This window comes from Camellia sinensis, chromosome 1, assembly GCF_055761805.1.
Source record: "Camellia sinensis isolate YWXY chromosome 1, ASM5576180v1, whole genome shotgun sequence".
NCBI lineage: Eukaryota > Viridiplantae > Streptophyta > Magnoliopsida > Ericales > Theaceae > Camellia > Camellia sinensis.
In genome coordinates this window covers 53,320,079-53,343,286 of record NC_138961.1, presented here as the reverse complement: position 1 = coordinate 53,343,286, position 23,208 = coordinate 53,320,079, and the positions used below count along the sequence as shown (strand labels likewise).

Genomic DNA, 23,208 nt, shown 5'->3' with positions numbered 1-23,208 from the left:
TAAAAATAATGAAACTTATTTGATGAAAGGATAGTAATGCACTGAAGTTTCATACCTTTTGTTGCATTTGTTTTATCTTCACTATTCATTTTATATTGTATTCAGTTTTAATGCATGCACACCTTTGTTTTTGAGAACCTTAGGCCTTATTTGGTTTGTGTTTCCCAAAAATTTTTGGAAAAAATTCTCTACAAATAAGTTTTCAAAAGTAATCAAACTAAACAAATTTTCCCAAAAAAATTTCCCAAAACTTGTTTGGTTTGTAAGTTTTCCAGACAAATCTCTCTCTCATACACATCAAATCAATCACTTTTTCCAAAACTCTCTCAAAATAATTTTCCAAAACATCTTTTGAAAAAAACCAAACCAAACAACTTTTCGTACTTTTTATCTCTAAAACTCATCTCCCAAACTCAAACCAAACATACCCTTAATTTCTGCCATGTTACTAATTACACATTGTTCCATGTTTTGTTATCAACAGATAGTTGTATTTTCTATAAATGTACTTATTTGTTTACCTATTTTTAAAGATGTTAAAAAAGTTTACATGCATGTTATGACACGCTGCATGATTTGGAAAAACAGATAAACATCTCCGTATCTTGAATTGCCAACTATGAACTATATTATGACATTCATTTGCAATTGTAAGAAATACTTCTGGAGTTTACAAATGCAGACAATACGGTATTATCCTAAAACTGATCATGGCAACATTTTCCTCTAAGAAAAAAATCAATTTTAAAAAATTTGGCATTAGAACAATGCAGCATGGAATTTGGGAAAAAAGGTTACAGAGGACTTACATTGCTGTAATTTCTAGCAGGTGCATATATTCATGGAATGTATTCTCGCAACTATACAAAGAGAGTCAACTGGCTATGGTGCTACTATTTCGTGTAATAGTTTTCCTCTCCCTCATCTAACTCATTTTCTAATATCTCCTCCTCTGGTAGTTCAAAATCATCAACCTCTTTAAAGTAAGCTCTCTGTTCCTCAATAAATTCTTGTGGCAAGGCATGTTCTGAAACATCTTGCTCCAGCAATACCCGGCACCTCTTCTGCAAAACACATCTCACGCAGATTAAACTGCTAACCGAAAAACCATCAATGCAGGATCTGACAAATGAACTACATACTACAGCACAAAGGAAATATTTAGGCTGAGTTTATATCCATGGATTTGGATAGTGATTTGGAAAGGGAAAGAAAGGTGAGGCAAATGTGAATGAAATATAAGCTAAATTTTTTTTCCTATTGCCCTTTCTCTTGCCAAATCCATGATCCAAACACAATGTTAGAGAGTGATAGAGTATGTGGTATGACTAAAGGCAAATTGGACCGGAGGATCAGCAGTTAGCAAAGTTGTACTACATTGGTCATTTTCTTCATACGAAGAAGATCAAAGCACAAATGGTCGGCATCAGTAAATCAACCGTTAGCAACATTGTACTACATTGGTCACACACAATACTTTCATTTCACAGCAGAGTTTCAGAGAGAGAGAGAGAGGAAAGCGTAAGGGATTGTGATCAGAAGGCCGAAAACCAAAATAAAAGAGTAAATTACAATATCAGTTCAAAATGAAGAAAACATGTACAAGACTAGACAATTGCTTTAGCAAACCTTTTTATGTTTTGCAGGAGGAACTTTGCACAATTTAGATAGACCAATTTTTCCAGCTTCATTAAATTCATTCCTATTTCAGAGACAAGGAATGTACAAGATAGCATCAGTATAAATGGTAAACATGAGCAGGGTACATATAGGAAAGACACTACTAAAATCAGAGTCATTTTAGCCCATATATTTCTAATTATTTCAATAACCACAAATTCCTTCTGATTGTCAGTCTATATCACCCATAGGCACAAGCAAGACACAAAAAACCTAGAACAAAACATTTCATCCACCATGCATCATATGAACTAACAAATTTCCACTGTAGAGGGAGCATGGGGGATAAGACCATCTTTCAATGTCTTTCGATAGGATGTTTAGTTTTCACCAAAAAAATGATAGTTCCTTTTGCTGCAATGACTGATGGTCATATTGTGGGCACACTATCTTTTTGCAACTAGGTTGTCAATTGAATGTTTACAACAATTGTAGTATTTCATGCTTTCAAAAACTATGAGGTCTGTGGATGTCCAATTTTCTTTTTTTCTCAAAAAAATAAGAATGAGTATTTTCAATTGCAAATTGTATGAAATAGAGAGAACTCAAGTCGAAAACAATTTGGCTGGATACAAAAAAATACATTCATCAAAATTCAAAATATAAATTTCAACAATGGAGTACACTTGTACAATGAGTTACATATTCTAATAACATACTACTTATGATAGTCTCTAATGAAAAATACAAATTCCAATCTACCCCAATAAAGCTATCAAAAGCCAGCTGTAATAATATCATAATAGTGCAGCGTGTGCAGGAGAGAGAGAGAGAGAGAGAGAGAGTGTGTGTGTGTGTTACCGTCTCCTCCTGGTCCTTGGCAGGGGTGGGCAAGGAGTAGCAATTGCCTTCCCTTCATTCCTTGTATTCACCAGAGAACGGAAACTGATAGGCACAGAAACAGCGTTCTCTCTATCCTTTGTTTTTCCCAGAGAGGAGAAACTAGGAGGTACGGCGACGGCCTTCCCTTTATCTTTTGTTTTCAGCCGAGGCGGGCAAGAAACAGACACAGATTCAAACTTATCATTGGTTTTTTGTAGAGGGGAGCAAGTAAAAGGCACAGCAACTGCCTTCCCATTTTTCTTTGTTTTCTCTATAGTCTGTCTTCGACTATAAACTACAAGAGGCTCGTCTGCCTCTTCACTTCCATTACCTTGAGAAAAAAATAAAATAAAATAAAATACCAAAATATTAGTTCATGAATTATTTTTTCTTTCTTTTGTTTAGAAACAAACAATGCACATTACATCACACCTCAATAATTCAGCAGTTCACACTTAATATAGTATATTACACCCAACTCTTCATAGTTATTCAACTGACCATTAAACACCTTGGCTGTGTTTAGATCATGGATTTGAGTAGGGTTTTGTGGAGGGTTAAGAGACAGAACTAGAGGAACAAAATTCAAACAATTTGAAACTGATAAATAAATTCATCATCATCATCATCATCGTCATCATCATCATCATTCTAAGATAACCATTACACATATGATACTCACTGATGCTCAATTAAGAAGATTAAACCATGGAAACCCCTAATTTCCACAAATTCCAAATCAAGCCACAATTGAAACACAAATGAACATACATACATATATATATATAGAGAGAAAGAGAGAGATATTACCAGGAATGGAAATGGAAAGCGGAGAAGGGGTTGAAGGATGGGTTTTGAAGGTGGTGCTAGGGTTAGGGTTGTGGTTGGATGATCCGATGCTGGTGTCGGAATTGGTGTCTGGATTGTAGGGTTTGGAATTGTAGGGTTTGGAATTTGGAAATGGGGGTGTAGTGGAGAGGGAGGAAGAGAGCTTGCCAAGGATGGTGGAGGTGGGGATGAGGAGGTTGGTGCTGTCAGACAGGGGTTTTCTCTTTGGTGATGATGAAGATGGTGATCTGCTTCTCTCTACTCTCTCAGCTTCCATTACTCTCTCTGCTTTAGGACAGGGTTCCGAGTGAGAAAATACACAGTTGAAGAGAGACAAAGAAGGGGAAAGCGTGGTGTAGTGCGGCGTTGCGTTGTGTGGAACAAGCTAAATTTTCAATTGGCGGGAAAATTGAAAACACAGACAAAGGGAGTCTCTACTCTTCCTTCGTTTGAGAAGTAGTTTTTTTGTTTGGGTTAAAAAAATTTGTTTGAGATGAATTTTTTAATTTTTTTAGCTTTTATAAAAGAAAAAATAAAACAATTATAAATTAAGTATGACATTTTATGTTATTATTTTTTAATTTGTTTTGACTTTTTGTGATTAAAATAGCCTCCAACTTACATGTCAAACATAGTCTGTCACCAAATCATGATGAGCCCAAGGGGTGTGAGCCAACCCAAATCTATAATGGCCCAAAAATTCACATCCTAAACCAAAGATGGGAAAATTACTATATAGTCTTATGTAGGAGATCTATTTCTCTTCTAATTCCACTACATTTTTGATAAACCAGCAAGTCCATAGTTTTGTAGGTTTCGTAATTGGAGGTCCTGTTTTTATATTTTTATTTTTGTAAATGACTGTATTGCCCATTTGATTTGAGATATATATATATGTGTGTGTGTCTAGAAAATCAAATTTTAGACTTGTGGATATCGCTTATGCGACGTCGGTTTTGTCTTCGATCTCAATCTCTCTCTATAAGGTCGATCTCTTTGTGCAATCTGGATCTTTGTGTGCAATCTCGATCTATGTGTGTTTTGCGATCTCTCTGTGTTGCAAATCTTTGTGTTTGCGCAATCTCTATGTACGTTCTCTCTCTCTGTCTCTTTATCTCTCTCTCTCTCTCTGTCCGTGTCTCTCTATCTCTCGATATATATATATGTATGTATATATATATAAGCAAATTTGCGTGATCTCTAGTTCGTGTTCGTCAATTTTGTTATAGTTCTCTGTTTTGTAATAAATATTGTTTGTTTGATACTTATTTTGTGATATTTGTATGTGATATAGTGTAATGATTTGGATTTTTTTTTATTTTGTTTATTGTATAGTGTAATGTATTTTGAATTTGTAGTTGGAAATTGTGAATTCTGAAGTTTTGATTCTGATATGTTGTAACTGTATAATTTTGCAGGTTGGACTCCGTAATCAATTGTTTACTGATTTGTGATTTGTAATATGGAGGGGTGTTTCATGTTAATGCGCAAATACAGTAAAGCTAAGTTTGGCATCCTTTAAAAAAGTCAAAAAGTCATTATCCTATTTAAGTCACATCATCTTATTTAAGTCACATCACATCTCTACTATATCACTTCAAACCCAACTCATATTTCGTAAAAAGTCAAAAAATGCACTTATTTAGAACATCCCAAACAATCCCTAAGTCTTGTATTGCTATTAAGATTAGTGAGGGATGAGTTACGATAAAGTTGTTGAGAAAATATGTGCGAAGTTCAAGGAGTTGAGAATTGATAACTTTTGTTTGTATTTATTTATTTTTGGATATTCTAATTGTATTGTTGAAAGTGATAATGATTTGGGAAATATGCTGTCAATGGTAGCTTTTGGCGTTTCTCATGTTGTTGATGTTGTTGTGGATGATAGGAGAATTGTCGAGATCGATGATAATTCTTCTATGATTGATTTTGTAGTTTGTGAGAGTTTTTTAGCTAACAATTGTGATGATTTTGGTGGTTTGTTGCCTAGTTTTTGTCCAGAACCAGAGAGAGTTTTGTTGTCTACAAGTTGGAAGAAAATTATACACATTGTTGCTCAAGAATTTGATAGTGGAGTGTTAGCATTTCGCATTACATTGGCTAAGTATGCGGTTGAGTGTGGCTTTGTAGTGAATTATTTGAAGAATGATGCAACAAAAGTAACTTCTAAATGTATCATGAAGTCATCTACGGGTTGTAAGTGGTTTGTGCATGGAAGGATGTTAATGAATTCCAGTATTTTTTTATTATTATTATGAAGTTGGATAATGTGCATACTTGTAGGGTTATTGCTCATAGATCTTGTAGCAAAATGATTGGTTCTAGACTTATCTCTGATATTGTGCATAATGGCATTAAGTGATAATCCATTGACTCGTCCTATTAAAGTTTTTTTTTAAAAAAAAGTTGAAGAAGTAATATGGTATAGTTGTTTCTTATCGGGTTGCATAGTTAAGAGTTGATAAGGCAAGAGGTGGGTTGTTTAGTGATTTTGCAGCTTCTTTTGACCAACTTTGATAGTACCTTGAGACGGTATGAGAATGAATCCCGAAAGTGTGTTTGAATTAGATGTGGATAAAAGTAGTGAGTGTTTTTGGAGGTTCTTTGTCGCATTTCATATATGTTTGTATGGATTTCAATTTTGTTGTTTATTGATGGTACATTCTTGAAGGGGCGTTACAATGGGCATTTGTTTGCAGCAATATCAAAGGATGGTAATCAAAGTACATATTTATTTGCAGTTAGTATAGTTTGGTTTCTTAGTGTGTTTTGGTAGTTTGTGGATTTTGATTTCTGTTATTGTATTGTGAGACTGCTAATTTTTGTAGTTTCATTTTTTTTTTAGGCCTGTTTCTTTTGGCTTTTGTGATTGTTGATGCTAAAAATCAAGATAATTGGATGTGATTTTTAAGTCAATTGTTGAAGATTGTTGGTTCGAGTCAGAGATTGACCTTTGTGTCCGACGGTCAACATGGATTACTAGATGCTCTTGCAGTGATTTTTCCCAATGAACATCATGCATATTACTTGAACCATTTGAAGAGAAATTTGACTGACAAATTGGTAGGACTTTGTACTAACTATAAGCTGACTTTGATGAAAATATTAGTTCAATGTGCTTATGCATCAACTGTTGTTTCTTTCCAACATTATATGGAGAAATATTACCAAGAATGGTAGAGTTAATAGTATGTTGGATGGTTTGCAAAATGATAAGTGGGCAAATGTATTTTTTTAGAGGGAAACGATATAGTGAGATGTCATCTAATGCTGTTAAGTCTTACAATAATTGGATTGGTGAGGCCCGTGAGTTGCTTATTACTTGTATGGTTGACATGATTAGTGTTCAAATCATAACTCAATTGTACAATAGGAGAGCTGAATCTAAAAGATGGACTACCAAATTGTGTCCAGTTATGGAAAATAAGTTGGTGGACTCTTTGAAGCTAGCTAAGTCTTGGGATGTGATTATTGCTAGTGATACTGTGCTTGAGGTTCATTCTTCTATTTCTTTTTATATTGATATCGATAGATGGACTTGTTCTTTGCCATGAACGAAAACTGAATGGTTTTCCTAGTTGTCATGTTGCGCATGCTTTGTGTAGTAGTGGTAGAAATGTGTATAATTTTATTGATCCTTTTTTCAAGTGGATTGTTTTAAAGAGTTGTACAAGAAATATGTTTATCCAGTGCCTTCAAGTGAAAGATTTGACTTTAATGGTGCCGGTAGTTTGATTATCAAACCTCCTATAACAAAAAATTAACCCAGGCGGAACAAAAAGAAAATGATTACCTTCTAAGGTGAGAATGTGAAGCAAATCAAGTGTGTGAGGTGCTTAAAATATAGGAATCGCAATAAGAAGACGTGCAAGGCTGATATTTGAGGCTATAGTCTATTCTTTGGATTTGTATTTGAAGTTGAAAAATTATGATAATAAAATGTGATACTTGATATTATGGAAGTAATAAATAAAGTTTGTTACATTCTTTTTCTTTTTCGATGTGGTTTTTAGTTATTGAAGTTTTTTTGTAACAGTGTTATTATATTTTTATTTTTTGTGTATGGATTTGGTTGGTTTTATTTTTTGGAATTCCGAGAAGGTTTTTGAAAATTTCTTATTGAAACTGTATAATCTTCCAATTTTACTACATAATGTATGCTTTTTTAAAACTATAAATGTTTACAGTTTTATAAAAACTGTATAATGTATTTTTATAATATTTTTTAGTGACAAAACTGTATAAATTTTCAGTTTCATTTACAATTTTGATATGTAGTTTATCTATTTGTTTGAGTAATAAAACTACATAATTTTACAGTTTTAAGGATTATTCAAAAATTGAAAAATTATAGAGTTTCATAAAAAGATATTTATATAATGTTATTAGTGACAAAACTGTATAATTTTGCAGTTTCATTTATAATTTTCAAATGTAGTTCAAGTATTTGTGTGGGTGATGAAACTGCAAAATTAAGGTTTCTCCATAACTTTGAAACAGTCAAGATGCAAACACACAAAATGGTACGAAATTATCCAGAAATTCTTATTATTTTGGTTCATTACATAGCAAATAAATAAAAAAATACATATCTGAAGCATTATCACTATCATCTTCAGAAGACTGATTGTCGCTCTCACTCTTCGAAGATAATGGAGTAGCTTCCTCCATGTCATTAGCATCCTTCTTCAAATTGTCATCAATTAACCAATCGATATTGGTTTTCATCACACTTACTTGAGTTTCGATTCTAGATAAATGCTCATCGAATTGATCGGGCCTTTTGAAAATCAAATCAATTATTTTCTTTCAATCAGCCATTTTTCGAATCAATGTTCTTTAGTTCTAATTGTATACTTTTCAATTAGAAAAAATGACTATTTATAACTCAATAGATGCATAGATAATTTCAAAAGTCTCCAATAGTTAAATGCTCTTAATATCTCATTCATTGTATATGTCTAGAACATTGTTCTATAATTATTAAATGATATTAGTATCTCATTCATTGTATGTGCACATTGCAATATTGGAATAAATAACTAGTTAGACATCATTATTTTAATAGTTAGACATCATTATTTTAATAGATAATCAATGTATATATTATAATATGTAGAAGGCAATTCACGATGAATTTTAAAAATAATTATAGTTTGAAGTTATGAAACTAGATAATTTTGCAACATAATTTTTGTTTGAGTAATGAAACTGTATAATTTTACAGTTTGAAGAATTACTAGAAACAAACTTGTCTTGTATGAATTCATAAGCAATCACAAACGTGATGACAATAATAATCACAAGAACACAAATAATAAGAATAACCACAGGAAGAACAACAACAATAACAACAACAAGAACATCAACAACAAGATCAATGACAACAATCAATACCACCACGGTAAGCACAACAAGATCAACCACCAAAATAACAAAAAGTACTTGTCATACGTAAAAAATCGTACAAAAATATGTTCATAAGAGTATTTATATTGTCAAGAAGTTTGTTAATTGTTTCTATCATTTAGTATGTTTTGTCAACATTTGATAATGCTCGACATTCCAAGATCGGTTCTTATCATTGAGGAATTGATTAATGATTTTTGCTCAAAATTTGACCCACTTAATTGGTCAAAGTGATTTCTGCACAAGTTGCCAGTTGACATATTGGTTGGTAACATTGTAGATGGCGATTGCACAGTCATTTCTGCAAAGTTTTAGATGAAGTAAATTAGTTAAGTGAAGCAGGAAAAATTATCATATTGAAATATTAGTTATTGAGCTTGTATTTTACGAGTGTGGGGTTTATTGTGAGCATTTCTCAATTGATGCAATTACTGTCTCACACTCTTGAGATGATAACATGTTTCCTTGATTGCTAAATAATTCTCTATTCTATTTCAGTTGATGTTGTTGCTACAAAAGAGTTAGTGAGTGTTTTTGTTAATTGTAGTGAGGTGCTTAGATATTTTGAAAGGAATGGAACTAGGTAGGAAATTTTGTTTAACTTACAATTTCCTTTGCAATTTCAAAGTGCTTGTTATGACATTCTTTTGTTGGCCTCAAAGAGTTATAGTATCTCCATATCCCATCATTATTGTCAAAGACCACAATGGTCCAATAGTTGTCATGGTTGATTGGGAAATGGATATATCTGTTTTTTATTACTTCTGGAAAATGGTTGTCCATCATTTTTTTCTCTCAGTGCCTGAGCTTGGTTTTGTAGCAGAGTCTGTAATTTATATATGTTTGAAATATGTTATAAAAGTATGCAGTTAGACATGTTAAGAAAGTAGAAAATTTTACAGTTTAAATAACAATGAAAAGTATGTCAATAGTTTTGCTTACATTGATGAGTGTTAAGAAGACGTAATATCTTCCCGCGTATGGATTTCTTGCAAAGTCCAAATCATGTTTCTCAAAGTCTTCAATTGATGGTTGTAGTGCCAATTTCATTTCTGCAAAGGCATCAATGACCTAAAACATATTATGTATGAGAATGTGTCAGGTTTGTGGAAGAGTTTATTGAACATGAATAGAAATTGTAAAATTATGCAGTTTAAGACCTACATTTCCATATAGGGCATCCTTGTTGCACATTTGCATATATCTGAAAAGTGTATGCAATTTTCATCTTCACTGCCAAACCAGACACAAGCAATTGATTGTGTGTTGTTCATAAGTTGAATTTGGTCTTGGTCTTTGTGGGACAGGCTATGCCAAACCTTGTTTGTTTTGCAAAATGTAAGGCCAAGTGGCTTGTTTTTGATAGGTTCTTTTTTGAAGTCATCGCCACTTTCCAAATCAACAGCCACTTCAACTTGTGTCTTCCCATCATTGGCATCATTTTTTGGCTTAACTTGACCAACAGGTTTTTCCTCTTTGCCGATTTCTTCTTTTGCCTTTTTGTTCCCCTTCTCTTTTCCTTTATTAGTATCTTTTTTTGGCTTGGATACATTAGCAAGCTCCTTGTTGTTGCCTGTATCTTCTTTGTTCTTATGTTTCCACAGATTTTCTTTGGCTTTTGTCATTAGTTTGGTATTCGAACTCTAACTTATGTGTTCATTTTCTTGACTTTTGTTTGATTCTCTTGACCATTGATTTTTGTTTGGGACTTTTTTTGCTTGTTCTTGAGGATGTTTTTTTAGCTTTGAAACTATGCTTGTAGTTTTTTTGTCAGACATTGTCTTTAACTTCTTTTCTTTTCTACTCAATTCATCCTTGAATTTTTGTTCCATTTCCTGCATTTATGCTCTCATGGATGCTATGAGTTTCTCATTGTCGTCCTTTTGGATTGATGTTTGTGCTTGCTTATCAATTATAAAAAAGTTACATTTTGTTTTGGTTAGTTTCATTAAATTTTACAGTTTGGTTCAGAATTAGACAAGAGTTTACATTGTTCATAAAATGTGTCAAATTTTGTTTATGTCCCTTCTTGTTCTTGTTGGTCTACTTGTTCTTTTTCTTCGAGTTATTGTTCTTGTTAGTCTGTCACTTCTTGTTCTTGGACTTCTTCTTCTTCTTCTTGGTCTGTTTGTTCTTCTTCTTCTTGTCAACCCTCTTTTTCATCAGTGTCTTCTTCTTCACCAGTCTCTTCTTTTTCTTCATTATTCTCTTCTTCTTCAATTTGTTGCTTTTTTTGTTCTTACTTTCTTTGTTCTTGTTGTTCTTGGTCTAATTCTGATTAGTATTTTTCTTCTCATCACTATCTAGAAGTTTTTTTTTTGTTGCTTTTGTTTGTTTGTTTGTTTTTTTTTTTCTCTTCTTGTCCTTTATGTGGTCATCTTTCTTTGTTAATGAGCCTATTGATGAGCTATGATTGATATGCAATAATTTTATTTCTTGTTCAGTTAGGGTTAAAGTAGTTTGGTCAACCTACATTGGAATAATGTGGCATATATGACTCATATATCAGTAATACTGGAAAATTAGTTAGTTTCATAACATGATTTTTACTATGATCAATGTGAGTGAAGTGTTGAATATTTGTGGTTTGAAATTGCAAACTTTTACAATTTCATAACATAATGTTTATTGTGATCAATGTAAAAAGAGTGTTGAATAGATTTGTGCTTTGAAACGGCAAACTTTTACAGTTTCGTAACATGATTTTTACTGTAATGAATGTGAAGGAAGTGTTAAATATAGTTGTATTTTGAAATTGTAAATTTTTTACAGTTTCATATCATGATTGTTACTGTAATGAATGTGAAAGTAACGTTGAATAGATTTATGCTTTGAGAGTATAAAAGAGTTTGAATACTTTTTCAAAGTCAACAAGGCTTATGTGTTTCTACTTGGAGTACATTTTGCGAAGGTTCCACTTCATAAATCTTGGAAAGCCTTCCTTGTTAGATTGTCTGAGGAGCTTTCCATGCTCGTAGTACCAGTACTGTAATAAACACTAAAATATGTTGGATAGTTTTGAGATTGTTAGATGTTTGATATTTTGTGTGAAGTAGTTGAGTAGTGTACTTACCAAGAGTAGCATGACGCATCCAGTGACATGCCTTGGATTGTTGTTTACATTTGCCATTGAAATCATTAGTGTATCTTTTATTGCCTCAACCCAATTGTACTTCTTGATGCTATTGAGATTTTCAATATAGTTGAAGAAACGCCAACTGAGTGTATGTCCTATAGTAGGCATGACAAGTTTCAGACACAAATAAAGGGTGAGGACTCTTGCAAGATCTTGACGGTCATTGGTTGCTTTTCCTTGTTTTGTTTCTTGAAACATTTTGGTCAATAATTTGGCATCTAGTCTCTTGAATGATTTGCATCTTCTTTTGCAAAATTCAAGTTCAAAATCCTTTGACCTTGCATAAGATTTGGTGTTGATGCTGTCTTGTCCACGGTCGATACCAAATATGAGTCTCACATTATTGTTTCTGACTTTTATTTCATTTTTGCCAAGTATAAATGCTTTTTTTTTTCTTTTCTTTTTTTTAATTGTAGAGTGTTGTCATTTCTGCCATAATGGAATTGAAGCATCTATACTAAGAGGCCTTCAGTTTTTGAGTTAAGGAGAGAGCATTTATGATGGCCCAAAAAGGGATTTTTTTTTGCAGTTCAGTCTTTTGGACTTTTGTGAATTTGACCCCTCTGAATAGTTTGATTATCGTTCTGATGTTGTAACGTTAATTAAACTGTTGGACTCTCTTTGCAGGGACTGTTTGTTTATGTTCTTTGGCTGCCTTGGTTTGTTGTGTTTCTGAATTCTTTTCTTTGGCTGCCTTTGTTTTGGGGACCATTCCTTTTTTTTTTTTTTTTTTTTTTCCTTTGAATGTCTTGGTTTGTGTTTTGGGAGTTGATGTGCTTTCTTGGAGCTTTCTTTCTTTTTTTTTTTTTTTTTTTGTTAGAGGAGCTTCTTGATTTTTTTTTGGTTGGCTTTCTTTTGTTTATTTGTTTGTTTGTATTTTTTTTTTTTTTTTTTTGTGGTTGGAGGAGTGGTTGGTGTTTGTTGTGTTGGTGTGGTTTGTAGTGTAGTTCTTAGGCTTTTTCTTGTAGGTGGTGTAGTTGTTTTGTGGGTTCTTTTGGTAATTTTTGGTGGTGGTGGTTGTTTTTTTTTTTTTTTAGGGGGAGATGTTGGTGGCTTTTCGGTGGATATGGATGAAAAAGTGTCAAAAGATGAGACACTTGAATCCCTGATTGGATTTTTGGGCATACGGGTTTGCTTCTTCCAATATCTTCCAACAGCTACTTTTGAAAAAAAGAAAACAGAAGCAGGACATGAGTAATATAGTTACAAAACTGTATAGTTTGATAGTTTTATTTGTAGTTTAATATTAAGTTTATCTATTTGTTGTTAATAGTAACAAAACTGTATAATTTGGCGGTTTAATTTGCACTTTGTAATAAGTTTACCTATTTGTTGTGAATAGTGATGAAACTGTGTAATTTTATAGTTTCATTGGTAGTTTGAATAAATTTAGATATTTAATTTTAGAGTGATGAAACTATATAATGTTTCAGTTTTATGAACACTAGTTGAGAATCAATGGACAACAACAACAGTACAATGTATTTTGTAATCAAAGAAGAAAAAAAACAAACAACAACAATAACAATAAAAATAAGAAGATGAAGTATTCAATGAAACTGTAACAACAATAAGAACAATATTTAACAACAAGAACAAGCAATAATAATAAGAATAAGAAGTTCAATGTGTAAAAACATGGATTAAGTGTAAAAATAAGGTACGATATGTAAAAATAGAGGATTGTATAACTAAAATGTGTAGAAACAAGGGATTGTGTTTTGTAACATCTGGTGAAACCGTATAATCTAAGCAAGAATAAAATGAAAAAGAGATCTAGAATCTGTTGGCTACATATTTTGTAAAAGCCAGTTACAGTTCGACACGTGGCAGAGTAAGGGTAATAAAGGGAGGTTATTCAAGCCTTTAATCCTGATCGTACACGTGGCAATAAATATTGGTCCTCACATGATCTGAGTAACACTAGATCAATAACGGGATGCAAGATGACATATCTTCAACGGTTACTCATATTCAAATTCAAGTACAAGAGGGAAACTCAACTGCCAGTAATGGCGTAGTGGAGCTACTTGTAAGGAAGCATGATCAGCGATCATGGAGGAGCAGTTCGACGGTTCGAAGTGCAGTTCGAAGGTCATCACTGACGAGTATAAATAGCAGGGCAACCCCAGAAAAAGAGGACGGACTCAGATCATACAAATCAGTCATTTACTTCATATATTTTCTTTTCCAGTCTTTTACATTTCCAGTCTTTAAATACCTGTTCTTTAAATACCTGTTCTTTAAATACCTGCACTTTAAATACCCGCACTGCACTTCGATTCATAGGACTAGCTTCAAGTAGATTCAAGTAGATTGCTGTTGTAAACCTCTTCGAGGCTGAGTTCGGACCATTGTAAGTGTTCATTTTTATGAAATACTTCAATTGTTCTTCATATCACTGTTATTTCTCTTAATTTCTCCTAAGTCAAGCCACCAGTAAAAGTCCTCTTCATTGAGGCTGAAAAGAACTAAAACACAATCGTCTGATAATTGGTTGGCAATCACAATTTCTGTAAGGACTGATTGATCCTTGCTGGCACGCTCACATTCACAAAAATACCCTTCGAAAAGCCAAAAAGCCAACATATATTTTTGGCACGCCCGGTGGGACTGCCAAGTGTAAGAAATGACAAACAATTTGGATTTCGCCATTCGAACTTGTCAATTTGAAATATATTGGCGTGAAAGAAAAATTGTGGATCTTCAAGAAGAGATCCGTTTTCTTGATGAAATAAATTTTCATCCCTTACAATATTATTTGGTGGAAGAAAAAAGACACCATTTAATTGGAGAAATTCATCAACTTGATATGAAAATTCGCCAATGGAATGATGAGTTATCAACTCTCACTACCAAGTCTTTAACTGAGGCTTTAATGGCCGGAATTGGTGAATTTTTTCAGAATTTTTTCATGGTTGAAAATAGCAAAAGCAAAGAGTTGATTTCATCAATGGCTCGGGGGGTTCAAGAGTTCGTTTTAAAAGAGCCAAATTATGAAATTAACACAACGAAAGAGCATGTTCTTGAGCCAAATTTGGCTAAGAATGATGTTCCATGTATGACTCGAGGGGTCCAAAAACCAAATTTTAGAGAGTCAAGTCATGAAAATAATATATCTATGGGTGATTTTCATAAGCCATTAATGGCTAACATGGAAAAACAACCCACTTTGCCAAATAATTATGAAAACCTATTCGGCAAAAGTCATGTTTTTAAAACAAACATGGTCAAAAATAATGAACAAGCCACTGTTCATGAATTCAAAATTTTTGATATTTTTCAAAATGTCAAAAAGTATAAATTTTCATGGTCACACTATACCATGACTTTTGGTGTTCAAAATCCTTTTTGGATTTGTGGTTCACATCAAAATATAATTATGATGATGTGGCTAATAAAATTAACAAATTGTTCTTATGAGTTCGAAGCACTAAGAACAAGGGATGACCATTTAAAATGCATGAATTTGGCTAGAAAAAGCCTGTGCATTTAAATAAATGGTTGAGAATGGCTTATCTTTTCAAATTGATGGCCAGTTGTTTGTATGTACACAATCAAAGCATCGAAGATACATTCGAAGCATCAAGAGTTGTTTCGAAGGTTGATTACTTCACATTCGAAGCTGTATAAAGCTTTGAAGATACATTCGAAACATCAAGAGTTGTTTCGAAGGTTGATTACTTCACCTTCGAAACTGTATAAAACTTTGAAAACTTTCGAAATGTGTACATCTCTTCAAATATATGTAAAATGACAATTAATTAGTTGTCGAATAATGCCTGTTTTTGGCATCATAAGTTGGCTCGAAGAACAACAGTTTTGGTGTCTTCGAAGAATTAATAATTGGTTCGAAACACAAAATTAATATTTCCATTAATTATGTGTGAACCAGAACATATAAGTTTTGAATAAACCACAATGGTTGGCCAAAAACAGCTTCGAAAGCCGTTTTGCCATAAGTTGCTTCGAAAGCCGTTTTGCCATAATTTTGTAAGCTTCGAAGCACTCTATCTTGCATCAACAACAGCTTCGAAGAAATAATAATGGTGGTTGTGAACCTTCGAAGCTTTGTCGAGTATTTTTGAGGATGTAATTCGTCTTTGGTCGGTTCCATCGACCTTCGAAGAATGATTTTGGTCCTTTATATCACTTTCGAAGCTTGTTACTAGTAATAATTTGAGTCATCTTGTCATAATTTCATACTCATTCGAAGCACTTTATTGGTGTTGTTACATCATTCGAAGCACTTTGCTGCTTAGGTTAGTCATGTGCTTGGTTCGGCCCTTCAAAAATTCAAATAAACATCATTTTTAAGGGCCGCGGGGGGTAATGTTAACACCATAAATCTGCAATTTTTATTATTATTTATTATTTATATAATTGCAGGACACGTGGCATCCTCTTATTCATTTGGAAGTTAAAAGAAGTTATAGAGATAATGGAGAATATGAAGGACAAAGTGGATGAGTGGGAGGACAAAGTGGATGAGTGGAATGACACATGGCAAAACAAGAATGAAGATGGAAGAAATGGGTAGTTACTAAGTAGTCATTGCTGTATTTTTTCTTCTATAAATAGCCATTAATGGCTACATTGTAACTGATCCAGAATTCATAATCAAAGACACTTGATTTCAATATTTCTTGTCATTTTTCTTATCTTAGGAGTAGCTTAACATAGATTTATATTTCGAAGCATTTATTTTCAGCACTTTCATTTCGAAGCATTTTATGCACTTTCTTTTCGAAGCATAGGAGTAGAGGTAAGTAATTATTACTTTGATTGTTCACCCAATCATCTTTCTCCGTCCATTTTTCTTCTTTTACTTTTTCTTTTCTCTACACTTGGCAAATTTGAAGTCCTCTTCATTGAGGCAAAAGAACCGTCAACACAATCGCTTGATAATTGGCTTGAATTTAATCTGTAAGGATTTTTCAATCCTTGCTGGCACGCTCGCATTTATGATATTTTCCTTCGTAGGAAAAATAAGCCAACATTTTTTGGCACGCCCAGTGGGACTTAATTAAAAATGGCTAGAAGAAGACGACAAGGAGAAAATGAACGCTTGGAAGAAAGCGTGGAAGGAGAGGTAGAAATACCAAATCCAGAGGATAATGTGGTAACACATCCTGTGGAAACTCCTATATTGTCAGAACCTATGGTCGAACAGACCAGTACTTCTGGACAAGAACCATATGTTCATATTATTGGACGAAACCAAGGAATTGGACCATCCACTGTGCCATTTACTCAACCAACAAATCCATGGGATGGTTTAGTAGATGCCATGGGACAACAATTAATGAACACAATGGAAAGGTGGGCAACATCCTTTTTGGATCGAATGAATAACCACCAACCAACAAACACAAGACACACGGAGGAAGTTGTAAATGTCCCCCAACAAAGATTGGCTAGAGAAAAACAGCCTATGCAAGTTAATGGACATTTTAATGGTCAAACTAGTACCCAAAACTTTGAAAGACCATCACCTCAGTCTTGGTACGAACCCATTTCAAGGCCTATAGCAGGCCAAAATGCCCCAGTACTTAATAATGAAGCCACACAAGTTGGTGGATCTGGCCAAATACAAGAAACTGGCATAAGAATGGTTACAAATCCCGTGTTCGAAGCCATACCTGGCACAAGGGGGTACACTAATCCCTTATTCGAATTTACACCCGGGGGGTTGGAGGGTTTTCCTACAAATGGTAGAGACACAACACCTGTTCCAGCACCTTTTGCAGGTCCTTTCGCAGGTAATGCTCAAAGGGGTTATCCATACCCTCAACAGCAACCTGCACCGCAAGGACAACCAGCCCCAAATTTACCACCTTATGGACCAAGAGGACCACAAGCACAAGTTTGTCCACCAAATCCTGTGTTTGTCCCTCCAGTAGTGGTTCAGCAGGCACAAAATATGGTCCCTAAAGACCAGATTGCTGATATTGTTAGGGAGATATGTGGACCAATGGCTCGGGGGGTCCAGACTCCTATATACAGAAAACCATACCCAGAATGGGTAGATAGGGTACATGAATACCCAAGGGGATTCAGGATACCAGATTTTACCCTTTTTTATGGGACTGGAAATCAATCAACGATAGAACATATTGCTAGGTTTGCTGCTCAATGCGGTGAATTTACTAACCATGACTATATGAAACTGAGATTATTTCCAAATTCCCTAACAGGGGGAGATTTTGTATGGTACATCAACCTTACACCTGGCTCCATTCAAAATTGGCAACAGATGGAAGAGGCGTTTCATGCCCAATTCTTCCAATCAGAGCCAGAAGTATCTATGGCAGACTTGGCTAGATTGAGTCAAAGGCCTGAACAAAAGGCTACTCAGTTTATTGCCAGATTTAAAAGGGCTCGAAATAAATGTAGAGTCATCCTGCCAGAGCCAGAATTCGTCAGATTGGCTCAAAATGGTTTAGAATTCAGGCTTCGAAAGAAGTTTGATTCAACTGAATTCAGAGATTTGGTCGAATTGACCTATAAGGTGTCTCGATATGAAGCATTATTAGAAGAGGAACAAGATCGAAATAATGCATCATGTAAGACATATTATAGAGATCCTAATTATGAAATAGATGCAGCAGAGATTGTAGGCAAAGAACCTGTAATTTGTGAAGCATTAATTCATAAGGATACAACTATAGACCAGCAGTTTAAAAAGAAAGACTTTCACAGAAAATACTCTTTCGATTTAACAAAAGCAGATGACATCTTTGATTATTTGCTCGCGGCTAATTTCCTTAAGTTACCAAAAGGAGTAAAACTACCATCTCCAGATGAACTGAAAGGAAAAGTATACTGTAAATGGCATAATTCTTGGTCTCACTCGACTAAAAACTGCATTGTTTTTCGAGACAGGATCCAAGAACAGATTCGGAAAGGAAGTTTGAAGTTCCCAGCTAAAACAGAGAAAGCCATGGGAATTGACAGTGATCCGTTTCCAAAAGTTGGAGAAGGCACAGCTAATGTGGTTGTACCAAACTTCCAGAATCTATCTCTGCAAGAATTGGAAGAGGTCAACGTGCAAATGCATACTGCCAACCAGATGACTGCTAAGAAGGAGGCTAGAAACCCACCAGCTATTGGACAAGGTTTCTCACATCAGGAGGAGCAATCTGACGAAGAAACACTAGATGACAACTCCTTGGAAGCAGCGGTGATGCAGAGAATGTGCCCCAGGTGCAGACTCAGTTACAAGTGGTTGAAGGGGCTTCCAACTGATGGGAAGCAATACTACAGGGATGTTCAGAGACGTCCTAAGTCAACCAATGCTTACAACAAAAGGCCGTATCCGGCTAGTGATAGGCAGAGATCACCAGTGGTTGAGCCTGTGGTGAACAGAATGCATGACAAAGGCAAGAAGCTCTTGCATGAATCCAGGCCACATAACTATTATAGAATGGAGAGTAGCCATTCTGAAAGAAAACTGGAGAGGGGTTCAGTTCATGGAATCAGAGCCAGAGATTGGCTCCCTAGACCAGTTTCACGCAGAACAGAAAATGGTCACCCTTATCGAAGGTCTGAATCAGATTCAAAACATGAGGACAAAACCAAGCACTTACCTTCACGGCCAGTTTCGAAGATGGCTTCGAAGGTGGAAAAGGGCAGTTCAGCGTCTGAATCAGCAAGTTCATGGGTACCTGGAGTCCCAGACTGGTTTGTAATGCAAAACAAACCTAGAGAATTGCCTGTTCGAAGAGATGTTGTAAACCAAGGCAGGATGGTCAGGCCTCCTATGGTGGCTCCGAATAACTGGGTGCTGCTTAAACACCCAAAGACAAAGGAACCAGACATGGTCCCAGTCATCTCAAGATCACAGAGAAAAAAATTCAGCGCAGGTATACCCAGTATCAGAAAGATCTGAAGGAAAGTGGAGAAATTCTTCACCAGTCAAAACGGAAGGAAGGAAGAACCCAAAGTCAGACTATGCTCCAAAGCCAGTTCCACAGAGCAAAATGGTCTGCAGCCGAGAACAATTGGCCAAGGTTCATTCTGAACTGAAAACCAGAGAGAAGGCTAGTTTGGTAGGGTTGGAGAAAGCTCTGATGGAGACAGATAGTGAGACCGAAGAAGAGATTAGCATAAGCCAGAAGAAAGAGGTCGTGGAGGAAGAGATGTTCGAAGCCTTCATGGCTGAGCAAACGTTTCTGACTGAAGAGCCAGTTGAGGAAGATCCTTCGAAGGGATCAGTTAGCAATGAAATACCAGAATGCATCATGCAGGATGTTTCTGAGGGAGTCAACCAAAGTAACCAAGAGGGGGAACAAGTACAGCCAGCCATCCAGTTTGGCTCGTTTCCCCCAGTCTCAGTGAACATGGTACACATACTACCACAGGAATTCCAAGCTGGAGATGAAAACCAAGAGGGGCAGGAAGCTGATCCAGTTCAGATCTCTAGTGAAGACTCGCAAGCAAGCATGGTGCAAGATAACTTCGAAATGGTTACACCGATGGAAAATGAATATGAAAGTGAGGAAGCGGTAAGCATCAATCTATCGTATCCATTCGAGTACCCCTCAGATTCGATGACGCAGCACGTCAGGCCTTTGTACATCAAGGCTTTCTTTGATGGAATACAGCTGAACCGAGTCCTGATAGATAATGGGGCAGCAGTAAACCTACTCCCGAAATCTTCTTTGAAGAAACTAGGGAAAAAGAATCCCAGGTTGATACCAACCAGCACAACCATTGCTGGTTTTGCTGGAGATAAGCAAATGGCTCAGGGGATTCTACCCATTAATTTAAGTGTGGGAACCAGGGATTGTATGACAGCATTCTTCGTAATCGACAGTAATGCTAAATACAATGCTTTGCTTGGAAGGGATTGGATCCACACTAATAAATGTGTGCCTTCTTCTTTACATCAGAAAATCATGATGGCTTTAGGCAATTGAGAGACAGAGGAAATCGATGCAGATCCTCAACCCTTCATAGCATGTGCAGACTTTGCGGAGGCTAAATTGTATATTGAGGGAGTGACACCTCTCAGTATACTGATGAAAGATGACAGCTCAGCCGAAGTGACGGCTGATGAGGAGGTGACACACCTGAAGCACTTAGTTCAAAAAAGTGCTGATGAAGAGGTTGTCCTCAGAGATGACAATGACGCCTGGTTGTAGGCAAAGAGGGGAACCACAAGAAGCCAAGTCCTTGGCTTTGATTAAATTTTCAGCATTGGACATAAAAGCAATAGTCCAGAAAGTTCAGGAGCCAGAGAGAGAGGCCATGATAATTGGCTGCAAACAGCAGCAGCAACAGGCTAGAGTCTTGACTCTTGGTAAGTACTGTGCCTTGGACATTGAAGCAAAAGTCCAGGAGATACAGGAAGAGGAAGCCTTATGGACAGATTTTGTCTATGAGGAGGAGGACAGAGATATTGAATTGAAGAACCTGGGGGCAGAACCAAGCTTGAAGATCACTTCAAAGGTAGCAGAAACCAGAGGGAGTTCTCATGCACAAGATCCTTTAGAAGAAGTAAATCTAGGGGAAGGTTTTGTACAACAGCCCACCTATATAAGTGCTTGTTTGAATGCTCTGGACAGAAACCAGCTATTGGTTGTTCTGAAGAAATACAAAGATTGCTTTGCATGGTCTTATAATGAACTACCAGGATTGGATAGGTCATTAGTGGAACATAGGCTCCCCATGAAGCCTAATTTCAAGCCTTACAAGCAGAAATCAAGGAGGATGAGTCCAGAAGTAATTCAGAAGGTCAAGGAAGAGATCCTTAGACTCCTCAAGGTAGGTTTTATTAGAACAGCTAGGTATGTCGAGTGGCTATCTAATATTGTGCTTGTAGTCAAGAAGAATGGCAAAATGAGGGTATGTATTGATTTCAGAAATTTAAATCTGGCAACTCCCATAGATGAGTACCCTATGCCCATAGTGGACTTGCTGGTGGACAGTTCAGCAGGTCACCATGTCTTGTCAATGATGGATGGGCATTCCGGCTATAACCAAATCTGCATTGCAGAGGAAGATATCCACAAGACAGCATTCAGATGTCCTGGGAATATTGGCACCTTTGAATGGGTTAAGATGCCATTTGGTCTAAAGAATGCTGGAGCTACATATCAAAGAGCCATGAACACTATCTTTCATGATCTTATTGGAGGATATTTGGAATGTTATATTGATGACATTGTGGTTAAGTCCCAATCCATGGAGGAGCACCTGTTTCACTTAGAAGCAGCTTTTGAAAGGATGAGGAAGTTCAAGTTAAAGCTCAATCCTCTTAAATGTGCTTTTGGTGTATCATCTGGAAATTTCTTGGGCTATGTTGTTCACAAGAAAGGAATACAGATTGATCAGAATAAAGCCAAAGCAATCATTGAAGCCAAACCCCCATCAAGTAAGAAAGAATTACAAAGGTTCCTTGGGCAGGTTAACTTTCTTCGAAGGTTCATTTCTAACACTGCAGGGAAAACTAAAGTATTTTCTTCCTTGTTAAGGCTGAAAGATGAAGAGGAATTTATGTGGACAGCAGAGCATCAAATTGCTTTCGAAGGTATCAAGGCCTACTTGGCCAACCCTCCAGTGCTGATGCCACCAAAGGGTAACAACCCCTTGAAGTTGTACATAGCTGCAGCAGAAGATTCATTGGGAGCTTTCTTGGCCCAAGACAATGAAGAAGGCAAGGAGCAAGCTGTTTATTACCTTAGTAGGTTTTTAAATTCTTGTGAATGTAAATACTCAGCTGTTGAAAAGCTGTGCCTTGCTTTGTATTTTGCTGCAATAAAATTGAGATACTATCTTTTACCTACAACTGTCTTGGTAATTGCAACCACGGATTTGGTTAAATATATGTTATCTAGACCAATGTTGAGGGGAAGAATTGGCAAATGGATGCTTGCCTTATCAGAATTTCATCTAGAATATGTCCCTCAAAGGGCAGTAAAAGGGCAGGTTTTAGCCAATTTTTTGGCAGATCATCCATCTTAAACAGAGAGCCAGGAGATAATGGAACTTGGTATGGCCAGTGTTGAGCCATGGCAAATGTGGTTCGATGGGTCGAAAGCAAATGGGTTAATTGGAATTGGTATTGTAATCAAGTCTCCACAGGGGACAGAAACTACCCATGGTTTTAGAGTGGATGAAGCTACCTGTTCCAATAACCAGGCTGAATATGAAGCCTTAATTGTGGGACTAGAGATTCTTATTGGATTACAAGTACATGCAGTTGACATATTTGGAGATTCTCAATTGGTGGTTAACCAAGTGAAAGGAATTTTCAAGTGTCAAAGCATAAGTATCCTACCATATTATGTTGTTGCATTACATTTGCTTTCTCAGTTTCAAATAGCAAA

The 23,208-nt window shown here is 35.7% G+C and overlaps 1 protein-coding gene across 2 annotated transcripts; it reads right to left on the bottom strand.

Annotated features, from left to right (window-relative positions):
* Window positions 1-705: 705 nt before the first annotated feature.
* Window positions 706-3,802, bottom strand: LOC145788621 (uncharacterized). Of its 2 annotated transcripts, XM_082877327.1 has the most exons (4): window positions 3,313-3,790; window positions 2,482-2,833; window positions 1,630-1,702; window positions 706-1,064 (listed from the first exon to the last, which is right to left on the bottom strand). In XM_082877327.1, exons 1-4 carry the CDS (start codon window positions 3,605-3,607, stop codon window positions 894-896), a joined length of 891 nt encoding a protein of 296 aa, XP_082733453.1. In that variant the 5' UTR covers window positions 3,608-3,790; the 3' UTR covers window positions 706-893. The 2 variants fall into 2 exon arrangements, with proteins under 2 accessions (XP_082733453.1, XP_082733458.1); XM_082877332.1 differs by lacking the exon at window positions 1,630-1,702 and having other exon boundaries at window positions 3,313-3,802.
* Between the last annotated feature and the right edge of the window lie 19,406 nt (window positions 3,803-23,208).

Excerpts from the sequence above, each read along its gene's own strand:
- LOC145788621 (XM_082877327.1), bottom strand. The coding sequence starts at position 3,607 with ATGGAAGCTGAGAGAGTAGAGAGAAGCAGATCACCATCTTCATCATCA. Across the intron at positions 1,703-2,481 it reads CCAAGGACCAGGAGGAGACG|GAATGAATTTAATGAAGCTG; the intron begins GTAACACACACA and ends TCTCTGAAATAG. Across the intron at positions 1,065-1,629 it reads CTCCTGCAAAACATAAAAAG|AAGAGGTGCCGGGTATTGCT; the intron begins GTTTGCTAAAGC and ends TGTGTTTTGCAG.